The sequence below is a fragment of the Colias croceus genome, chromosome 10 (genome assembly GCF_905220415.1).
Source record: "Colias croceus chromosome 10, ilColCroc2.1".
NCBI lineage: Eukaryota > Metazoa > Arthropoda > Insecta > Lepidoptera > Pieridae > Colias > Colias croceus.
In genome coordinates, this window is record NC_059546.1 from 9,601,667 (window position 1) to 9,623,274 (window position 21,608).

Below are 21,608 nucleotides of genomic sequence, written 5' to 3' on the forward strand. Positions count from 1 at the left end.
GTTTTTAGTGACATTGTTTTTATAAAATAAATTTGAATTACCTACTGCCTGGTGTTGTTTTATTTTATTACAATTGATCAACGTGATAGTGACCTTGTAGTTTAAATACACACATACACATTACACATAAAATTACATGCCTATTGGAAACCAGACTATTAAGCAAATTGAATATATTTTTTCTAACTGATAGTTCTTAAATTTTTACTTGTTATGAAACTATCATTTAGTTGCCCTTTATTTTTTTACCAAATTCGGATTGTAAGTCGTAAAAAATAAGTACCTAGCAACTTACTAAGCCTATTTTTAATATGGTTAACTCATAAATAGACTAACAGACTGTTATCTTAATTATTCTTAGTGTAAAAGAAAAGAACAACGAATGCAGTATTTTAAAATTTCACAACACTCAACTTCCACGGGAACTGTAATTTATGACTCGTCGGCGAACAGGCAGTATAAGAAAACAATTATTATTAAAAATTCGAAAATTCAACCGCACGTTTATCTGGCAAAGAAAATTCGATTTCACTACCACTAATACATCTACTAAGTGGGCTAGCAATATAGTGTAGCAGTGTCCGTACAAAAACCTGTGATGTGTTTTAGGCATTTCTTATAAGATAATGGACACATTGCAAATTTCTCTAGAAAAAAAACGAAAATACTAGAAAGAGTAATGATTTGTTACATACAAATCTTCCTCCTATAAGTATTTTTGTAATGAATTGGGTCAAAAGCACTCGTAGGATTTGGATGAATCTTTACAGTACATACATCAGAATAACACATGCACTATAGAAAATACTTCAAAAATAAAATAATTGTGCACTCTGGTAAAACGCGCAAGCGGTACAGCAACTCTACTTTGAAATGCATAATATATTTTATTCTTATTCAAAGCAAATTTTGTGTTTAAATAAAATAAGTTTTTCAATTTTATTAATTGATAGCTATGAGATTTTGTCACGTATAACTTGCCATAGCTTGTATTTGGATGAAATACTGTTCATTTAATAATAATTAATAATTTACTATACCTTGTTCCTCACCGGGTTCTTTGCTTTACTACTATTATAAAACCAGAGTTAATTCTCTTTCTAAATTACTATTATAATATTTTAACCCATTTGTAAAAAAGTAACTATAATATACATTTTTTTCCCCAAACATACTGCATACATCACAACTCAAAAGTTAAGGGAGCATCCCAACAAAAATAAAACAAAATCTAGACACCAATCGTTTATTTCATATCAAATATCGCCTTAATATTTTTATCATAATACTTGTTAGTTTCATGCGGAGTCCAAACACAAAAACTGCAAACCAGCGCCCCAACTACGGGAGCTATTTAGCAGTTTTTCTGCGGTCGATTGGGAACTCGCACCTTACTACTATTACAAAACCAGAGTTTATACTCATTCTAAATTACAGTTTATTATGTTTTTGGCCCATTTTTACAAGGGGAATTTATGAGATTTTGTGCGGTCGATTACTCGCACCTTACTTCTATTATAAAACCAGAGTTTATTCTCTTTCTAAATTACTTTTTAATATGTTTTTAAACATTTAAATAACAAACAACTTACAACGTCCTTTTCTTAAAATTTCAACTATCCGGAATATATGAACCTTTTTTTAAATCTAAATACCAACTTAAGAGTAAAAGGATCATAGCAAAACACGAAAATAAAACAAAATCTAGACACCAATCGTTTATTTCATGTCAAATATCGCCTTAATATTTTTATCATAATCCTTATTACTAGTTTCATGCGGCGTCCCCACTACGGGCGCTAGTTTGCACAGTGTGTGTGCGGTCGGTTTGGAAATAGCACTGTTTGCGCAGAACCGGCGCAGGTGAAGCCATACACAGCCGTAGTCGTGAGATAACATCGTCTTGAAGAACTGGACAGCTAGCAACTGGAAAAGAAAGGATTTCGTTAAACTTACAGTTATAAAGAGATACAATAAAATCATGTCACTGGCTAAAACTTGGTGAAGATTGATTATTAATATAATAATCGTAATCATTTATTTATTTGATAATAACATGATAAAGAGACGCAATAAAAAAGAAGAAAAATAGAGAATATATAATTTATTTGGGAAAAGAATAAAAATAAAAAGCCGGAGCTACTGCTCCATGTACATGACATAGAGTGGTAAATTATTTATTAGTCAGTCATAACCAAGTAACAACTATCAGCACCTATAACTAGAGCTAACTTAACAGCTAATAACTTTACAGCGTTTGTACCGTTTCCAAGTCAGTTATAACCAAGCGACAACGTTGTGCATCTCATACTACAGCTTTAAAGTCAGTTTGCAAGTGTATGCAGCTTCTTAGTCAGTCATAACCAAGCAAAAACGATCAGCACTTGTAACTAGAGCTATACAATATATTTACAGCGTTGGCACAGTTTCTAAGTCAGTTATAACCAAGACTACAGCTTTCGAGTCAGCTATAACCTTTTTATTTAACGTTACCCGTTCTTTTAAATTCACCTGTAAAGGTCTCGGCTGTTTCCTCGACAGATACACTCGCACCGCATCCATAGCATCTCCCAATTCTTCATATCCCAGTTTCAGCCGAGTTGCTAGTGGTGTCATGGCTTCTAGCGCGGTTAGTTGCAACTTGAATGACGGTGATGTGCGATATACGGAGCCGCTGTCCTTGAGGTGGCTCTCGTTGGAAAGCCGGGAGAGCTGGGAGTATATGCGCGGCAGGACCTCCCTGGAATTTGAGAAAAATTGTATGTTACAAGGTTGGAAAATGTAGTTGAGTGGTGAATACTTTTTTTTAATCTATATAAGATAGAAGTCGCGAAATTATCGTAAATATGTTGAATGAAGTTAGATTTTTTTTAGGTAATGAGACGCTCGTGATGGTCACGTGCGTCTATATAGGCGTGGTAGAACATCCATAAAAATGGCAAATCATCATACATTTAATAAACATTAAGGAGAAACCTTGAAAATAATCATTACATTGATTGATGTTTCAAAACAATGGTAGGTACATAGTTATAGATTGGTTAACGTTTCGATTCATAGTACAAAAATCCATACAAAGTTAACTACTTTGTGTTTGCTGTCTAATCTACCTTAAAACGTGTGAAATCTACCTTTAAAACGTGTTATAATCAATAAACGTAACTAGATCACTAATTAACATAAAAAGGCACATACTTAACAGTCCGCTGCCTGATAAAATCCTCAGAAAGTTCAGCGAGTGTCACCAGAAGCTCTAGAGCGCTTCTCATAACCGCAGTATCCGTGTCTTCAAACTTGGTTACTAAAGGTCCCCAGGTCAAATGCACTAGAGGTAGTAACTCGTCTTCATAGTCCTTTAGCACGGGCAAGCCCACGTGGATCACTTGTATGGCTAGAATGGCGTCATCTCGCTTCTTTGTTGGTATGAAGTTGATGCAGCGCTTTAGTATTGTTTTCGCGACTTCTACGTGTCGAGGGAGGGGTGGTGTTTCCTCTGTGAAGGATTTTATTGTTTAGGGCTTTTTGTGGAATTGACGGATGGTGAAAAAAAAAAAATGTCAAGGAATTAAAAGTTTGATAAAGAAATTTTAGTTTTTGCAAAAAAAAATATATTTTAATCGTGGAATTAATACTTTGATCAAGGCATTTATATGAAGTTCTTATTTTAGACACGCTTAAAGTCTCAATTAACTCATATATTCGTTTTTTGTAATCTTACGAAATTACAGGTTATGTGTTATATATGTTATTGTAAAATTCACTCGTAAATAACGTTCACTTTTCATTCACTTTTTAAGCTTACATTCCACTTCTTCTCTCAGAAGACTCAGACTTCCACTCATTCAATAAAAATGGATAAGACTACTCACGCGTCACCGTATCATCATAATCGAGGACGCCATCTTCTTTCTTCTGCAGATCTTCTTTATACATCTCCTCTACGCTTTTATCTTCTTTCTCACTCTCACTCATAAGCCTCTCTGACTCTTTCTCATTCTTTATATATTCATATACATCTTTTAAAACGTCTATCTCGACATTTGTATTTGACTCAGTTTCTGTTTTTTGCGATGGGAACCATTTGTGTATACACTTGACGAATGTGTGAAATACTTGTAAATACGAGTAAAGGTTCTTTTGATAATATTTATCACAGCTTTGGACTAGAACCTGAAAATGTTTAAGCAAATATGTAAAGAATGTGTAAATGTCATGGCCTTAGCTAAAAGTAATTTTATGACATTTAAAACCAGCAGATTGACAAATATTGTGCTGCCTGGAGACTATTATCGCGTATACATAGTTTATAACCTCAATAGATCGTCCCCATATTCAGAAGAAATTCATAAAAATCGGTCAAGCCTTTTGGGAGGAGTTATGTCTGACAAATACTGTGACAAGGAAAAAGATACCTATATCATTTAAACATATTTAATACGTTTGCTAATAATATTTTCAGCGAACCATATTTACTTTCCTTACTAATACATACTAATACATGTTTGTTTGATTTATTTCATATCGTAAAGGAGCTATTTTGTATGGTATAATTGTGTGCCTAAGAAGAGATAGAGAACAAGTTAGACAATGAGGAATGTCCTTGTAACCGCAGTGAAGCATTTAATTTCCAAGGCAAAAGCAAGTAAAATAAAAAGCATACATACATCTTCCACAATTCCGTACAGATACTCTAATATAGTAGCGTCGCTGTACTCCATCACCACCGACAGGATCTCCAGCGCGGACTGTGTGTTCCACGCCTATAAAGAATAATTAAAAAATATTATAAAGTCATATTAAATATTAAATACAGGTAATTTACGATGAGTTACTGACGGCCTCGTTCGCTTTAATCTTTCTTGATCCATTATAGAATTATCCTTTCAAGTATTAAAACAATGATTTTGTAAAATTTTGTTTTTTTTTTTTCGAGTTAAGTTAATGATTTCAAATGAGCGGAAATTTACAAATTCATGAAAAAAATTTACTAAAGGTTAGTAATATCATTTATCAGAAAAGTAATGTGCTTGTGAGGAAAATTTTAACCAGATTCAAATTCATATGTTGCCAGATCACGCCATCGTACATTAAAAGTTGACTAATAAACAATAAGTACCACCACCAGGTCAACTGGCATGCAACCATTTAAGATTATTTTACAAACAATAAAACAAAGTTATAAAGATTTAAAAAAATCATCTCAAACATTAAATTTATTTTTAAACAGAAAAATAATAAATACATACCTTCTTAAGCCTGCGCGTGAGTTGGTGCGTGAAGTAATCCGCGTTGCGTGCAATCAGCTCACCCACAGTACTATGTGAACCCGCGCTCTTAATATCATTGATCGCTTTCACACCAGCAAGGTGTAGAACTTCGTATCTACTACCTGTACATTCATGATGCTATTAATTAATTATGCATGAAATTTGAAAGTTGAAGGTAATTTGAAAGCTATTGAAAAGTGTTTTTCAATAGCTTTTGTTTTCATGGTATTTGCGCTGTGCCTTTGACAGTCATAACCATTGGTTATAACTTTCTAAAAAGCGCTGTTTTTTAAGACAGTCACGACCGAACTTCACTTGGTAATAAAGCTATCAAATCATCCAAAAAGCTTGGGCTGATTTTAAGACAGTTATAACCAAGCGACATTTATTTGTTTGTGATACTAAACCTATACAAACACCTGATAACATTTGGGCTGTTTCTAAGACGGTTATAACCAAGCGACATTTATTTGTTTGCGATACTAAACCTCTACAAACACCTGATAACCTTTGGGCTGTTTCTAAGACGGTTATAACCAAGCCACATTTATTTGTTGATAATAATAAACTTATATAATAACCTGATAACGTTTGCGCTGTTTCTAAGACAGTTATAACCAAGCTAACATTCAATCCTTAATAGGATTGTATGGCTTAAGTCTCTTTCTGCTCATCACCAGCTCAACACCCTCACCAGTACATCATCACTCACCGACCCTCTCGAGCACCAGGCACAGCGTCTTCAGCAGGTACGGCTGGAAGTCCCCCTGGAGTCTCCTGGCCATCATTCCTACACCCTCAGTGAGGAGACAGCACAACGCCATATTGTGTTCCGCTTCACGTAATGTTTTACACGCGTTGGGATTCGACTCTTTGACCCGCGGCGTTTGGTAGCTTATGTCCGTGTAACGGACTTCTGTTGCGCCTTCGAAGAGACCTGGTAGAATGGAAATGAGATAATTGAGATTGAAAGAAAAAAAAACAGAAAATAAGAAAAAAGAAGGTTGAAGTTGAAGGTTGAAGGATTGACAATTATTGCAGAATATCTCATATTTGAGATGAAGAAAAAAATGACAGGTTATGATTGACTATTGTTGTGGAATATCTAACAATTGAGATGAAAGAATTGACAGGTTATGATTGACAATTGTTGCGGAATATCTAATAATTGAGATGGAGAAAGATTTGTTAAGTTATGATGGCAATTGTTGCGGAATATTTGAACCAACAACAACGAGAAATTAACGATAATAAGTAAGCTACTGAGTTATTGCTTCTCTTTACTTCTTTATAACTATTATTCGCTCAAAGTTTATCTTTAAAATAGGATGTCCAAATGACGAGAAAAACTGTAAAAATATGTTAATGTATTATTTCGATTTTTTTTAATCATTTATTCCTATCCCACTGGAGAAGAATTCAAAAAACTAAAAGTAATTGTATTAATAAAAATGTTTTTAACCGGCATTCCACTCACCTGGAACACTATCCTTAACCCAAGCTCTCGGGTTATACACATCAACATCAAGCGTGTCCTCTTCAGTGAGCGGCGTTTCGTTAGTTCCCACTTCTAATGGAAGGGACCATACTTCTTCTTCTATGTATACGTCGATTAGACGCTGTGCTAGGCATGGTGTTGATTTTGGACCTGGGTGTGAATTTATGAATGAATGTATATTTTTAACGGGAATAGTTCAGAAATCGAGAAAAGCTTTGGTGTGGCATCTACAAAGAACAAGTAAATAAAATTAATATTCTTAGACACGTCTTTACTTCTTGGTTAATAAATTCTGTTTTTATGTTGCTCTTAACCCTATGCAAGTTTTTAGTACGGAAAGAAGAAAATTTATTGACTGAATTTAAATAATTGAGATGGAGAAAGTTTTGATAGGTTATGATTGTGTTTTATAATGTTTTGCCTCGACATTTGAGTATCAAAATCTCTTGAAAAATGAAATTCCACCACCAATACACTCACCAACAGCAATCCAGTTCATCAGATATACCAATTCAGCTGTTCTTCTCTCTCGGAACATCTCCAGCAGAGTATCCAATATCAACTGAGCGCAATCCGCTTCCCCGAGCGACACAAGCACGTCACGGAACCGCTTCTCGCAGTCTGGACTGTCGAGGTGTCGGAATTTGCACCAGGGGGAGTTCAGTGGGGGGTCCACTGTTATGTCTGTGAGTTTTATAAGAATTAATGCCTTTCATAAATATTAATTGCCATTTACACACATTATCAATTATTTTGTAGCGGTTCAAGGATCTTTTGGGACGTTAATTTTTAGGTTAATTTGTCAAATTTTTTATTTCTTAGTTATAATTTGCTCTACCTCTAGCGGCGTGGGGGTGCAGCAGCGCGAGGTCGTGTGTACCTCTAGCGGCGTGGGGGTGCAGCAGCGCGAGGTCGTGTGTACCTCTAGCGGCGTGGGGGTGCAGCAGCGCGAGGTCGTGTGTACCTCTAGCGGCGTGGGGGTGCAGCAGCGCGAGGTCGTGTGTACCTCTAGCGGCGTGGGGGTGCAGCAGCGCGAGGTCGTGTGTACCTCTAGCGGCGTGGGGGTGCAGCAGCGCGAGGTCGTGTGTACCTCTAGCGGCGTGGGGGTGCAGCAGCGCGAGGTCGTGTGTACCTCTAGCGGCGTGGGGGTGCAGCAGCGCGAGGTCGTGGCGCAGCGCGGCGGCGGCGGCGAGCGCGAGGGCGAGGCGCGCGAGGCCCGCGTCCGCGGCCAGCAGCGTGCCCAGCCGCTGCGGCCGCCGCGCGTCGCACAGCACCGCCACGTAGCCCTGCAGCAGGGACAGCGTCGACATCTTGCGCGCCGAGTCTGCGAACATATTATTACTTTACATCAATAAAAAAAATATTTTTATGAAAATCTCAGAATGGCCATATAATTAACTAGCTGCTCCGCGCGGTTTCACCCCCGTGGCTCCACTCCTGTTGCCCGTAGCGTGATTATAGCCTATAACCTTCCTCGATAAATGGGCTATCTAACACCGAAAGAATTTTTCAAATCGGACCAGTAGTTCCCGAGATTAGTGCGTTCAAACAAACAAACAAACTCTTCAGCTTTATAATATTAGTATAGATTTATTCACTTTTTTTTGCTAGTATTTCCATTGTGACACTCACCGATATTATTGAGCACGCGGGGCAGCGACGCAAGCACCATGTTCAAATTCTTCGCAAGTCCGTCCATAGCACTTAACGCGCGTTCCGGCGACGCACTGCGGAAGTATGCACCGCGCACCGCTAAACAGTACTCCGCTACGCTGGGGTACGGGTCGCTGGATAGCGAGATCAGGATGTCCAAGCACATCGCTATTGAAGGCTGCATCGTGCTGGATAATAAAGTAACTGTGTTCAAAAAGTGTATTGTACATAATGATACCAAAATATATGTCAACAGATATACAAAATAATATGCATAAGTGAGTAAGTACTTTTTGTTAAATTGATCAAAAATTTTAAAGTTAGCATTCGTTTTTTACAATCTTGTAATGGTCCTTCGAGCCGGATTTCTTGCAAAAACTTAAGGATTAATAGGTAAACTTTGATCAAATATAAATGAATATGCTTAAACGAAAAAAATATACATTCTTTCATTAGCCAAGACGAAGATTTCCATAATTTAAAATTATTAACTCACTTATTGCACTCCGAGACGATTCTATAGCACAGTACGGCTAGTTCTTTCCTCACATTGAAGTGTTCATGCGTCACAAGCCGAATCAGACTTCGTATAACAGCTTCAAGTTTCTCACCAGCCATGTTATACCATTCTACGCTCAGTTTTGGAAGGTCACATGATTTGGCTTAAACAAAAAATATATTTTTGGAATGTATGCGGTTATTGCAATAAATAAATAAAATTAAAGACAGATACATTTATATGTTGAACTAGCTTTCCCCCTGCAGCCTCGCCCGCCTTTTTTAAAGAAAAACCAGCATAGTTCCCGTTCCCGTGGGATTTCCGGGATAAAACCTAGCCTATGATGCTCAGTGAAGATGCAGCTTTCTAATGGTGAAAGAATTTTTGAAATCGGTCAAGAAGTTTATGCGTGAAAACCATACATACATACATACATAATTACAAACCTTTCCTCTTTATAATATTAGTATAGATAAACGCAAAATTGCAAGACATCTTTGATGGTGTGATATTTTGCAGTTTGGAATATAAGTGACCAAATTAATTAATTTAATTAAAAAACACTTCACAGCAGTAGAAAAAACATATACCGAGATAATTTGTCGAAATAAAAATATTAAGTAAGTGACATACAAGTAATTAATATTGAAATATACATATAATCATATAAATAACTCTAAGAATATTAGTTAAATACTAGCTTCCGCCCACGACTTTGTACGTGCATCCCCGTTTTTCCCCGTTCCCGCAAGAATTTCAGGAAATCCTTTCTTAGGGGACGCCTACGTTATGACATCTACCTGCATGCCAAATTTCAGCAAGATACGTCCAGTGGTTTGGGCTGTGCATTGATAGATCACTATATCAGTCACCTTTGAGTTTTATATATATAGATTAATCTAGTTTTAGTTGATGTTTATCCATACTAGCTTATTTTGTCATCAAAATAATTAAGATGTAATAGGGATTTGTATAAAGCATTATTTATAACATGAAAATGTTAATACATTGTTATGAGTAATTACTACTTTTTTTCTGTATTGTAAAACTTTAAAGTAAAAGAGACAGAAAATAAAAAGACTAAAGCTTTTGAAATTTATTAAAAGAAACGATTATTAAGTTTAGTTAGTTTCAGAAAATCACTGCTCTCTCGTTTTAATATTATGTTACTACAAAATTATTATAGAAAACTAACTTTCCGCCCGATGCTTCGCCCGCTTTCTCTAAAACGATTTGAGATTTAAACTATCTTATCTCTCAAGTTGGATCGAACTGCACATGGTGTGCTAATTTTATTATAATCGGTTATGTGGTTTAGGAGTCCATTGAGGACAAACATTGTGACACGAGATTTATATATATTAAGATTTAAAAAGAGAAAAATAAATCAAGTGCAACAGAACATGCTCCATGCAATACACCAATATAATGCTTCAAACTTAATTACCCTTGCTTACATATTGCTCTTTATCTTTTTGCTCAATCGCTTTCAGGAAGTCAGCGACGGTGACTGAGTCTTTGCCTTTTAAGTGTTTGTCGTTCATTGCCATGCATACGATACGGTGAGTCGCGTTTAGGGCCATCTGTAACAAGTATATTAATATAAAAATTGTATTTTTTGCGAAGTTTGGTGACTGAAAAGTGTGCCAAATGCCAATTTGTTGTAAAAGTTTGTATAATACCCAAAAAGAACTTATCGGTTCTAATATCAACAAACAAACAAACAAAAATCAGCGAGAAAAACCTTACCGCAAATATAAGTTAAAATGTTTAAATAGGTTATTAGCGCCCCTGGGGAGGCACGTTGGAATGTGGCAGTGGCAGTGGTCAGTTCTTTTTTTTTTTTCAATTAATTGAATTATGCTTTCTTACTCTGTGTGCGTGTGTACGTTAGTGGTTTTGAAGACCACCTGCTCCAGCTTCGGTCGCTTATCATACCTCATACAGTTGCTGTAAGACTGTCGATCGCACAACAACACACAACAAAAAAACATTGAAAGGTGTCAAGGTACATCCGAATCGAACGAAGTTCTGTGAGAGAAAGGGAGACAAAGAAACATGCGCAGCTGCACGGCTTACAACTATAGAAAAAGTGTCGTTACAACTTTTCGTCTTAATTTATTTCATCTAGCCCCCTTTAGCAACGCGCGTTAACGAACTTTTTCCGACAACAACTCACCGTGACCACAGCTTGACCCGGGTTGTTGGGGCACATGGCGACGTCAGCACAGCATGTACACCACCGCCTTCTCCAGAACTGGGTCCGATATCATATAGTTGCTGTAAGATTGTCGAGCACACAACATCACAACAACTCACCGTGACCACAGCTTGCCCCGGGTTGTTGGAGCACATGGCGACGTCCTGCAGCGTGGCCAGCACGCCCGGCAGGATGCAGCACAGCATGTGCACCACCGCCTTCTCCAGAGCTGGGTCGCTTATCATATAGTTGCTGTCGGTTAGCTTTTCGTGCGTGCACGTGTGCGCCATGAGGCTTTCGAGCGCTGTTAGCCTGTGTAAAATGAATAAAAAATTCCTTATGGCAAAAAAAATAATATATGCTTGTTTAGAGTTTGTTTGAGAGGGAAAAATATTTCGTCATAGTAGTATGTCACAAATATTATAAGAGCTAGTGCGCAAGAGCAACTTTTGTCTCCGAAACTATTTTGTTTCTCCCATCAACTCTATGGGCTTATAAAAAAGTCTCCCGGGAGTTGCGTCGCCACGTGCGCGCATTTTCCCCCCCCCCTCTATGGGTTAGTAAGAAAGTGCGTGATGGGAGAGACAAAATAGTTGCGGAGACAAAAGTTGCTATTGCGCGCTAGCTCTTAGAGTAACTCTCAGGTATACAAGCTACATCACTGCCAAGTATCATCAAAATACATTTAGTTATTTTCGCATTAAAGAGTAACAAACATACATCCAAACATACTTACAAACCTTCGCATATGTAATATTAGTAGGAATAATTAGACAAAGAGATTATTTTAGAAAGTTTCGCCTTGCAAAAGGGATTTTCTCAATGGTGCGATGCAAGATGAATGAGCAGTAAGGGATACAAAATATTTAGTTAAGATTTTGTTTGGTAATTAATAGATTTACTTTAGTTAAGATGTTCATAAATTTTTGATTATAAGTGATACACATATTATTGTAGAAATAAAAAACCATATAACATTTTCTTGCCTTTTACCAACACAGAATGTTTCAGTACTCACTTCAATGCTCTTAACTTTTCCAATTTAGCCATATGTACAGAAACAAACACAGCCTGTGCCAGCAGCGGTGAGTGACTCTCAATCACTTTCAATCGTAGAGAAGTTTCAAGGTTCAACATTAGTGCGACTAGACATTGCATTACAGCCAGTTTTAGCTCCTCTGGTATTTCAGCAACTGTAATAATAAATATTGGTGGTAATTCTTGAAAAAAAAACGACGTGTGGCACTCGGGGACTGCCGCAGTAAAGCCATTGCATGCTATGCCTTCAAGCCATACCTCCGCCCGTCGGAGTGGGGAGCGTGAGGTTTAAAAAGTATAACACAAAGGATACTTACTCATTCCTGGCTTATTCTTATCAAAGGCCATTTTAGCGAGGTTCATCTCAATGCGGATGCACATGTCATAGCTAAAGATCATAGTCCTCGACAGCACCTCCTTCATGGCATTCACCAATAGTCTTTGAAATTCATATCTCCCTCTGGAACATCTTATATATAAAATTCCCGTGTCACAATGTTAGTTACCATACTCCTGCAAAACGGCTGGACCAATTCTCATGAAATTTTCTGTGCATATCGGGAAAATCTTAGAATCGGCCAACATCTATTTTTCATACATACCCCTAAGTGATAAGAGTAAGGCACAACAGCGTTTGTCGGGACAGCTAGTATTTTATAAGAACTATTTAAAAATATTCTCATGTTGATCTTTGATATCAGTAATCCATAAAAATTGCAAATACAAGAAAATACATTTTTTTTCTAGCAGCTAGATTCTATGGACTTTTTAATTATATAACTAAGTTGTGCTATTGTGATAGCATCCTATCAAATAACATGATAAAATAAGCCTTTACAGACTTTGTTTACTACAGACATTTTTAAAGTTTTATTGATCAAAATGAAAACAATAAAAGAAACTGCTAATTGCATGTGACATCTGATTATTTTATACAATAGAAGTGATTTAACCCATTGACCACCGAGCGGCCCGATCGGGAATAGACACAATAGATTTTCTATTGTGTCTATGATTCCGGGGGCTGAGGCAAATCCTCATAAGAGAAAATAAATCATTTTAGATCAAAAGGCTTTTTATTTATAATGATTTTCTTCTCAATTGTCTTATTCAAACAACTACCTGTTGCTCAGTTATACCATATGCAATATATAATTTCTATGTGTAAATTTATTGGTTTTTTTTAAAAAACAGTGATTCTTATTTCTTCAAATAAAGTAGTTAAATAAGTACGTACTCAATTTCCTTAGATTGTAAGTGAGTTATGATTGGAAACAGCATGTACTGTTGCATTTCTTGTAGATTTTCCTTTTTGAGTTCACATACTGCCGATGAAAATGTTAAAATACTATCCGTAGTGGGATTTATCATCACCATATCGCATATTGGCTTGATTTTGGCAAAATCCTCTTTCATATGATTCTTATTAATCTTATTATTCATTTTAATAATTAATATTGAATTAAAAATCCTCAAGCTCAAATAGGTAGGGAACAATTTTCATGTTGCCCATAAAACTACAACGCGCATGTTCAATTTTTATGATTTCACGAGAAAACTGTAAGCACATACAAAAAAAATATGATAAAATATACAGACAACAAGACACAAGTGCGATCGATCATCGAAGGCGAACTTGAATTTTGATGGACAATTGACACAGGACACTTGTCACTTGACAGTAGATTTCAACTTCTTATTGACAGTATTTTTTTTCTATAAATAATGGCACGAAGATATTCAGTTCTAATGTTATAACCATAGTATTTATTTATCTTTAATTACGAATTTTCAACGATTACAGGAAACAATGTGAAAAGTTGTATGCGCGAATGTTAATTTTTATTTATTAAACTTTGGTAGAAAGCGGCGCAAAATTTTTGAATGAAATTTTTTGGAAATTGTGATTGACTTGACTGATCACTGATCAATGACTTCAATGTTCAGTTTCCAAGATATTATATATCAAGTACCCACTTAATTCTATTTAATAAACAAATATAGTGGTGTATTTAGTACGGTTCTACACGAGAATGTAAAAAAGATACACAAAACTCAGAACACAATTTTGATTTTTTAAATAAAAAAAATGTGTGCGTGTACTAGTGCACACACGTAATAAGTGAAACTTCTTTGTCAACAAGTGATAAACTGCGTTAAAAATAACCGACTTCAAACTTGCACTTGCAAAATTTACAAATACCTACAGACAAAAATGCTCATAAAATAAAAACTACTGGGCCTATCTGAATAAAATTTTTATGGGACCAATTCGACATCATCCTGCATCGAACAAAAAAAGAATCATGTAATCGGTTCTGAAATCTCGGAGTAATCGGTGTACATACATAAAAAAAAAACATACCGGCCGAATTGATAACCTCCTCCTTTTTTTGAAGTCGGTTAAAAAATATTTACTACATGCAACTTTACAGAAATACGTCGAATCACGCGTGGTAGGGATAAGAAAAAGATGGCGCGTAACGGAAAAATGTCACGCGTAACGAAAAAATGTTACACTAAATTTTTTTCCAACCCCTTCAATAAATTTGTTGATAATAATTTATATTTTATTTTAGTATCTATAACTTGTAAGTTGAAACTTAAATAAACACGTTCCTTGTTGGTTTAATGCAAGAAACTTATATCTAATACACTGGGAATTGCAATAGGAACGTTGACTTGTCACGGGAAGGTATGACCTTGAACAAGAAGCTTATATCTAATACACTCACCTTACTGTTCTGTGAATACACTGGAGATTGCACTATGACCATTGACTTGTCACAAGAAAATATAACCTTGAATGACGTCAGTGTTGTTTTTTGTCTCTTTCTGTGGGTGACCACACTGGTTTGTATATTCAGGATTTTTCGAAATAGAAAAAACTAAAAATCATGGTCTATAAATAATAACGACATCTATTTTTAACAGTATTAATTATATTATAATATTACTGGCCATACTTTATAGGTACATACAATTTTAATTGGTATAGAATGATAATTTTAAATAACTCTTGGCTACAAAGCCTGGATATGAACCGATATATAGCATTAACATCCTTTGTAAATAGAGGAAAGTTGTGTTTTGCATCAGATGCTGTTTACCAAATTGTAAGCTACTCAGATCTTCTTTTTAAACGCGTTGCTTCGACGGGTCAATTTCAAGCCAAAATCATCAAAGAAAAACTGTTTATAATAAACGCCTTGCACAAATTTCAGCTAACTTTACAAAGTTTATTTTTCAAATGGTATTTTTTTCTGGGTCGTAATCCTCAGTAATTTTACCCTTGATGGGCACATATATTTCTTTTTATTTTACTTTTTGGAAAGCTGAAATACCTAAAACAAAAAATATGAGGTAAGTTAAAAAAGTATAAATTTCAATGTAAAAACGAACAATCTTATAACTACATGTGAGTGCAATACCGATGTCGAGTGTTGTTTCATTACTAGTAAAAATCTTGATAATGGTGTTCTAAATTTCATCATAATATTGTTATTACAATATATTCTCTTCACTATCCATAAAAACTCGTCATCATGGTTACCTTACTTGTTAATTTTGTTTATTGAAAACTTGTTGAAAAATGATAAAGTATTAGGAAAATAACAAATTTAACATGACTGCTTTCTAAAATGATGCAAAATTTTACAATTTTTGCCATTGAAATGATTCTAAACAGGTAAATGCAGGAGTATTGAGGAATATTGTAAATAACGTAAATATACACTTGCCTGTGAAATTCTATGCCAGAATTTGGTGTCCAAACACTTCTGCAATTTTTCACAATGCAATACATTATTTATATTCGGAAAATATTTATTAAATACGCAACAATATTAACTTAAATATTCGAAGCGACGCAATTTTTTTGACACTTATGCCATATTGTCAAAGTGAGAGTTGCTACAATTTTATTATGGTAACTACCCATAATCAGGGAGTATCGCTTTTTAATAATTGGTCCAGATACTTATTTTATTTAGCATAAATAATAATTGTCTCATCCAACAATGCTTCTGAATGACGTTGTTGGCAATTTATCAACAAACTCATGTACAAAAACTAACCTTTTGCACAGAATATTACGGCATACATAGTAGCCTTCGGAAAACGTCGTATTAACAGTGGCAATACCAAGTTAGGTGTGAAAGTGATAAAACACAACAATTTTCTTGTTACACGTCAAATGTTCATGCCGAAATCTCCAGTGTATAAGATATAAGCTTCTTGACCTTGAATGACGCCTTTTTTTTTTTTTTTTTTTTTATTGTTTGATAGAAAAGCGCTTGACCACTATCTCGCCTGATGGAAAGCTGAGATGTGGCCTAAGATGGAGCGCGCTTTCCTAGAAGGTACCTGTTCACTCTTTTCTTGAAGACCTCCATATTGTACTCGTCTGGGAACACAGACTCAGGAAGCATGTTCCAGTCCCTCGCGGTTCGAATGAAGAATGTCGATCCGAACCGCTTTGTCCGGGTACATGGAACGTCCACCATATGGCGGTGCCTAGAGTCTGTGCGCCTCGACGAACGATGGAAAAACGGGGATGGCGGAATTAGATCGTGCAATTCCGCAGCGCACTCACCAAAGTGTATCCGATAAAATACCGATAAACTTGCCACTCTGCGACGATGGGCGAGGCTCTGGAGTTTTTTGCCTACTAGCTCATCGTCGTTTATTAGCCTCTTGGCACGCCTCTCTATCGCCTCAAGCGCCTCCAGCTGGTACTTGGCTGATCCATCCCAGAGGTGAGAACAGTATTCAATGCACGAACGGACTTGTGCTTGATAGAGATTGAGCAACTGTCCCGGACTGAAATACTGTCTCACCTTCGCCAGAATACCGAGCTTTTTTGAGGCTACTTGGGCTTTTGATTCGATGTATGAACCAAAATTAAGAGTAGGCGTTAAGGTGATACCAAGAAGCTCGAGGTGGTCAGTTATCGGCACAGATACACCCTGGAAAGACGGAGTCAGGTTGAAAGGACTCCGTTTAGCGGAAAATAGACACGCCTGGGTCTTAGTCGCATTGAACTTGACCAGATTGGCCTCGCCCCAATCGGAGACTGCCTGTAAGGACAAGTTCAAGCGATCGACCATCGCCTCCCGCAGAGACTGGATTTGTGCCGTACTAGCACGCGCGTTGGATACGTATCTCTCCACAACAGTGCTATCGTCTGCGTACCCATAGATACCGGGTTTCAGCAGATCGTTAATGTGTAGCAGGAATAGTGTTGCGGAGAGAACTGATCCCTGAGGGACCCCGGCGTTTATAGCCAATTGGTCGGACGAGCAGCCGTCGATGACTACTCGTATCGACCGGTCTCTCAGAAAATCTGTGATCCATGCGCAGAAACCAGCAGGCAGACCGTACGATGGAAGCTTGCCAATAAGGCTATCATGCCAGACCTGGTCGAAGGCTTTCGAGATATCAAGGGAGACAGCAAGTGCTTCCCCATGATTCTCTATGGCCTCGCTCCAGATATAGGTAGCACACGCTAGAAGATCCCCAGTGGACCGATTTCGGCGAAATCCGTATTGGCGGTCACTGAGTAGATCGTTCGCTTCTAGGTGTGCCATAAGCCTGCTGTTCAGTACACGTTCCATAGTCTTGCAGAGTATGGACGTGACTGAAATTGGCCTATAATTGGAGGGGTCGGCACGACTACCTTTTTTGGGCACAGGCTGCACATTAGCAAGCTTCCACGATTTCGGTACTTTTCCAGTCGTCATCGAAAGGCGAAAGAGGCGTGTCAGAACAGGAGCGAGCTCAGGCGCACAGGTTTTTAGTACTATGGCTGGAATACCATCAGGGCCACTAGCTTTATTCACATCAAGATTCCGCAGCGTTTTAAGAACCTCAGTCTGACGGATGCGAATTTCCGGCATATTCGCCTCGCAACCAGGTAGACTGGGAGGTTTGGCGCTTGCAGGATCCAGACGCGAATTTTCTGCGAACAGAGTAGCAAATAGGTTCGCTTTCTCTGCGGCAGTGTGAGCTAGCGTCCCATCCGGTCTCAGCAGTGGAGGAAGTGAGGGGCGGCAGAAATTCGATTCAACCGACTTTGCCAGGGACCAAAACGCTTTACTACCGGAGGGGTAAGAAGCCAGTTTGTTCCCTATACGGCTAACGTGGTCAAATCGAGCTTTCCGTAGAGCTTTCTTGCAGGACTTGGCGGCCCGGTTAAAGGCTTTCTTCTTTTCTGATACGTCCTTGGCCTTGCGGTGTCGAGCATCAGTCCAAGCCAGATATGCCTCATGCTTAAGCGCTTCAGCGCGTTTGCACTCGGCTCTGAACCAGGGCTGAGCTTTACTGGACGTGGCTACATCGGAGAATGGAATATAGTACTCCATTCCCTGCCGCAGCACATCTGTCACAGCATCCGCACAGGTCGAAGGGTCTTCGGAAGAAAAGCAAACAGACCGCCAGGGATAAGACGCAAAGAAGGAACGCATCTCGTCCCAATCTGCTGACTTGTATCGCCACACGCGCCGAGAGCCCCTGGGACTGGGATCGGGCGGCGAGTAGACAGATACAGACTTCACCAGACAGTGATCGGAGCTGCCAAGCGGCGAAGAAATCGCAACCGAGTAACGGTCCGGATCTGTTGTCAGCAGAAGGTCCAAGCAATTGGCTGTATGGCTCTCAACATCAGGAACCCGCGTCGCTCCTTGGACCAGCTGGGTAAGATTTAACGCTATAGCGAGCTTACGCGTCTCTCTCCCAGCGAGATCAGTGCTCTGGTACGGGAATAGCCACTCCTGGTGGTGGGCATTGAAATCCCCCAGTAGCACTAGCTGAGCGGAAGGGAATTTGTGTTGAGCAGCATCCGCCGCCTCACTTAGGTTCTCTGTGAGCCTGATAGTCTCCTGGTCTCCGCTGTGCGCTCGGTAGACACAAGCATAGACAAGCTTCTCTAAGCCTGTGTCCACCAGCATCCAAAGTACAGAGAAATGGGGGTCTTCAAGAAAACGGAGACGCCGACAGCAGATGTCGTCTCGGACGTACGCGCACACACCTGATCGAGCTTTAAAATTTTGCTCCAGTGTGTAGCCGGGGTAAGTCAGGTACGCCAGATCAGACGGACACCTTATCTGCGTCTCCGTGAGGAACAAGATACAAGGATTGCTAGTCTCTAGGTGGAAGTGGACTGAAGCGAGGTTGGAGTGTAGACCTCTGATGTTAGTAAGGTCTACTTTCAGCGAGAGGGAGTGCTGCCGCTGTACAACTGTGTTCCTGTATCTTGCTTTTTTCATCATTTGTTTGGAGAGTGAAGTAGGTGTGAAGACGGCAGTGAATCGAGGCGCTTTACATCTGGACCTGAGACACACACTTAGAAGCCGCAATGACGGGGACTAGTCTGGAGACTGCGGGGACGCCCGAGCCCCCCCAAGTTGTCCATAGGGCCCTCTCATCCGGTCGCCAACCGGCACTATGGCGCAACTTGGGATTTTTCGCTGGTTGGCGGGGCAGCCTTTCACATGTGGCTAGCACGCTACTTGGGCCCCCTACTGACCAGCGGTCGGCCAGCGGTGCACCGTGCCTCGGATCCCGCTACCCTCCATGACTAGCCACCGGAAGCAGCAACGACAGTGAGCGTCAGATCGTCCTGATTGTAAAAGCGCAACTGATTCGACCCGTCTTCACTAAGGCTACATCAGCTTCTTCGTGCCGGAACACGGACGCTTGGCGACACGTCTTCAGCTGATGGGTGGTCATTATAGCCGCGACAAATGTCTCCCACCATGTCACCTGTTTAGCACCACCCAGGGGCCACGTGTAGGGATTCAGAGTTCTGGGTATACTCCTACGGACGGAGGTGACTCGGCCCCCATCTAGCCTGCCTGCCTGTTGTCTATCATCCAGCCTGGTTGTTTTTTGTCCCTTTCACACCTAACTTGGCAAGTTGGTGTGAAAGGGATGAAGGAACAACCAGGCGTCATTCAAGGTCATACCTTCCCGTGACAAGTCAATGTTCATAGTGCAATCTCCAGTGTATTAGATATAAGCTTCTTGGTTTAATGCTCTAAGCGGTCCATCCTTTACATGCAATAGATAATAAATTTTTTTTTAGTTGTCATTTTCTGGTTTCATGAATGTCAATAATTATTGTCATTTGTCAATATCAGCTGCTGATTTTATGAAATGTCGGTGATTTGTGATTGTGCCAAACTAAATCGTTAATTGAAAAGCTTTATTGATCCTCAACATATCAAAACAATGTTAGTTGCAATTGTGTCTATATAAAATATTGCAATAATGTTTTCTATAGGAAGACACCGTGTTTTACATAAGTGCCTCAAAATTTTGAGGTTATCCATAAAAGATTTCAGTAATTTACCTGATCTTCAGAACTTAAATGTCGTCAGGACGGTTGAAAAAGTTATCGACACAAACACTAGCATTTTTATCGATAGTCCTATACATGTAAAAGTTCAACCGATTGATGTAAATGATATAAAGGCACATAATAAATTGACTATGACACTTTATAGTAAGGGTCAAGACACGAATGATTTTCAAGTTAAACAGACTTCTAAAAGGCTCGAGCTGCTCAATAAAAATACTTCCCCTGATCGTAACGATGTCTGCCTCATACACGTACCTTATAAATTGAAGGTACAAGTGACAACAAGTGAAAATGCGTCTGTTCATCTCGGTAAATTGGAAGCCGAGGAATTTATCGTTAAAACACAGAAAGGGGCTATCACCGTCGCAGATTTAAAAGCGGATAATATTAAAGTGGAAAGTGGTTCTGGTGACATAACAACAGAGGGAAGATTGCAAGCGTCAAATATTGAAATGAAAACTGGATTGAATGGATGTATTAAATGCAACAATATTATGGCCAATTCTTTTCATGTATCCTCTCATGCTGGGCCCATTTCAGTTAAATCTTGTTACAGTGATAACTCACACTTTACAACACTCATGGGAAACATCAAGTTGGAACATTTGCATCGCATAGTTAAGATTGAAATTATACAACAAGGCAACTTGCACATTCAAGGGTTTTCTGGCAGCCTAGAGGCGACTCTAAAGAGTGGTGAAGTATTCATGCATGCGTCGCAGTTGATTGATAAAAACAGTATTTTCATTCATGAGAAAGGAAAAGTTAAGGTTTTGATTCCAGACATAATAAAGAATTTACCATCAACAAACTTGATTGCAGATAAAATAAAACTTGACGAGAAAGTATTGAAACTAGGTAGATTTATGGATGACTCCCATCCTAGAAGGTTCAGATATGAGAAGGCTCCACCAAATGAATTGCATATAGTTTGTAAGAACGGCTCTATAGATTTGAAAGAAACTGATCTTCCATTCATGTTGTAGTTCTACATAAAATGAAGCATTTTTTCTTTGTATATTGTGCTAATGTACATTGTTTTATTTATTTATAGTGTTATGTATGTGATTTATTCATTAAATGTGTAATTTCTA

The 21,608-nt window shown here is 38.4% G+C and overlaps 2 protein-coding genes across 3 annotated transcripts; one reads left to right on the forward strand and one right to left on the reverse strand.

Annotated features, from left to right (window-relative positions):
- Positions 1 to 1,705: 1,705 nt before the first annotated feature.
- Positions 1,706 to 13,777, reverse strand: LOC123695074 (TELO2-interacting protein 1 homolog). Of its 2 annotated transcripts, none has more exons than XM_045640777.1 (17): positions 13,393 to 13,777; positions 12,473 to 12,615; positions 12,136 to 12,310; positions 11,237 to 11,429; positions 10,365 to 10,500; positions 8,915 to 9,080; positions 8,398 to 8,606; positions 7,898 to 8,089; positions 7,246 to 7,449; positions 6,745 to 6,915; positions 5,980 to 6,204; positions 5,247 to 5,389; positions 4,665 to 4,760; positions 3,870 to 4,170; positions 3,196 to 3,493; positions 2,512 to 2,740; positions 1,706 to 1,926 (listed from the first exon to the last, which is right to left on the reverse strand). In XM_045640777.1, exons 1-17 carry the CDS (start codon positions 13,596 to 13,598, stop codon positions 1,720 to 1,722), a joined length of 3,294 nt encoding a protein of 1,097 aa, XP_045496733.1. In that variant the 5' UTR covers positions 13,599 to 13,777; the 3' UTR covers positions 1,706 to 1,719. The 2 variants fall into 2 exon arrangements, with proteins under 2 accessions (XP_045496733.1, XP_045496732.1); XM_045640776.1 differs by having other exon boundaries at positions 7,604 to 8,089.
- A 6,502-nt stretch (positions 13,778 to 20,279) lies between these two features.
- On the forward strand, positions 20,280 to 21,608 carry LOC123695119. Its single transcript, XM_045640850.1, has one exon. The coding sequence runs from the start codon at positions 20,424 to 20,426 to the stop codon at positions 21,498 to 21,500; it is 1,077 nt and encodes a 358-aa protein (XP_045496806.1). The 5' UTR covers positions 20,280 to 20,423; the 3' UTR covers positions 21,501 to 21,608.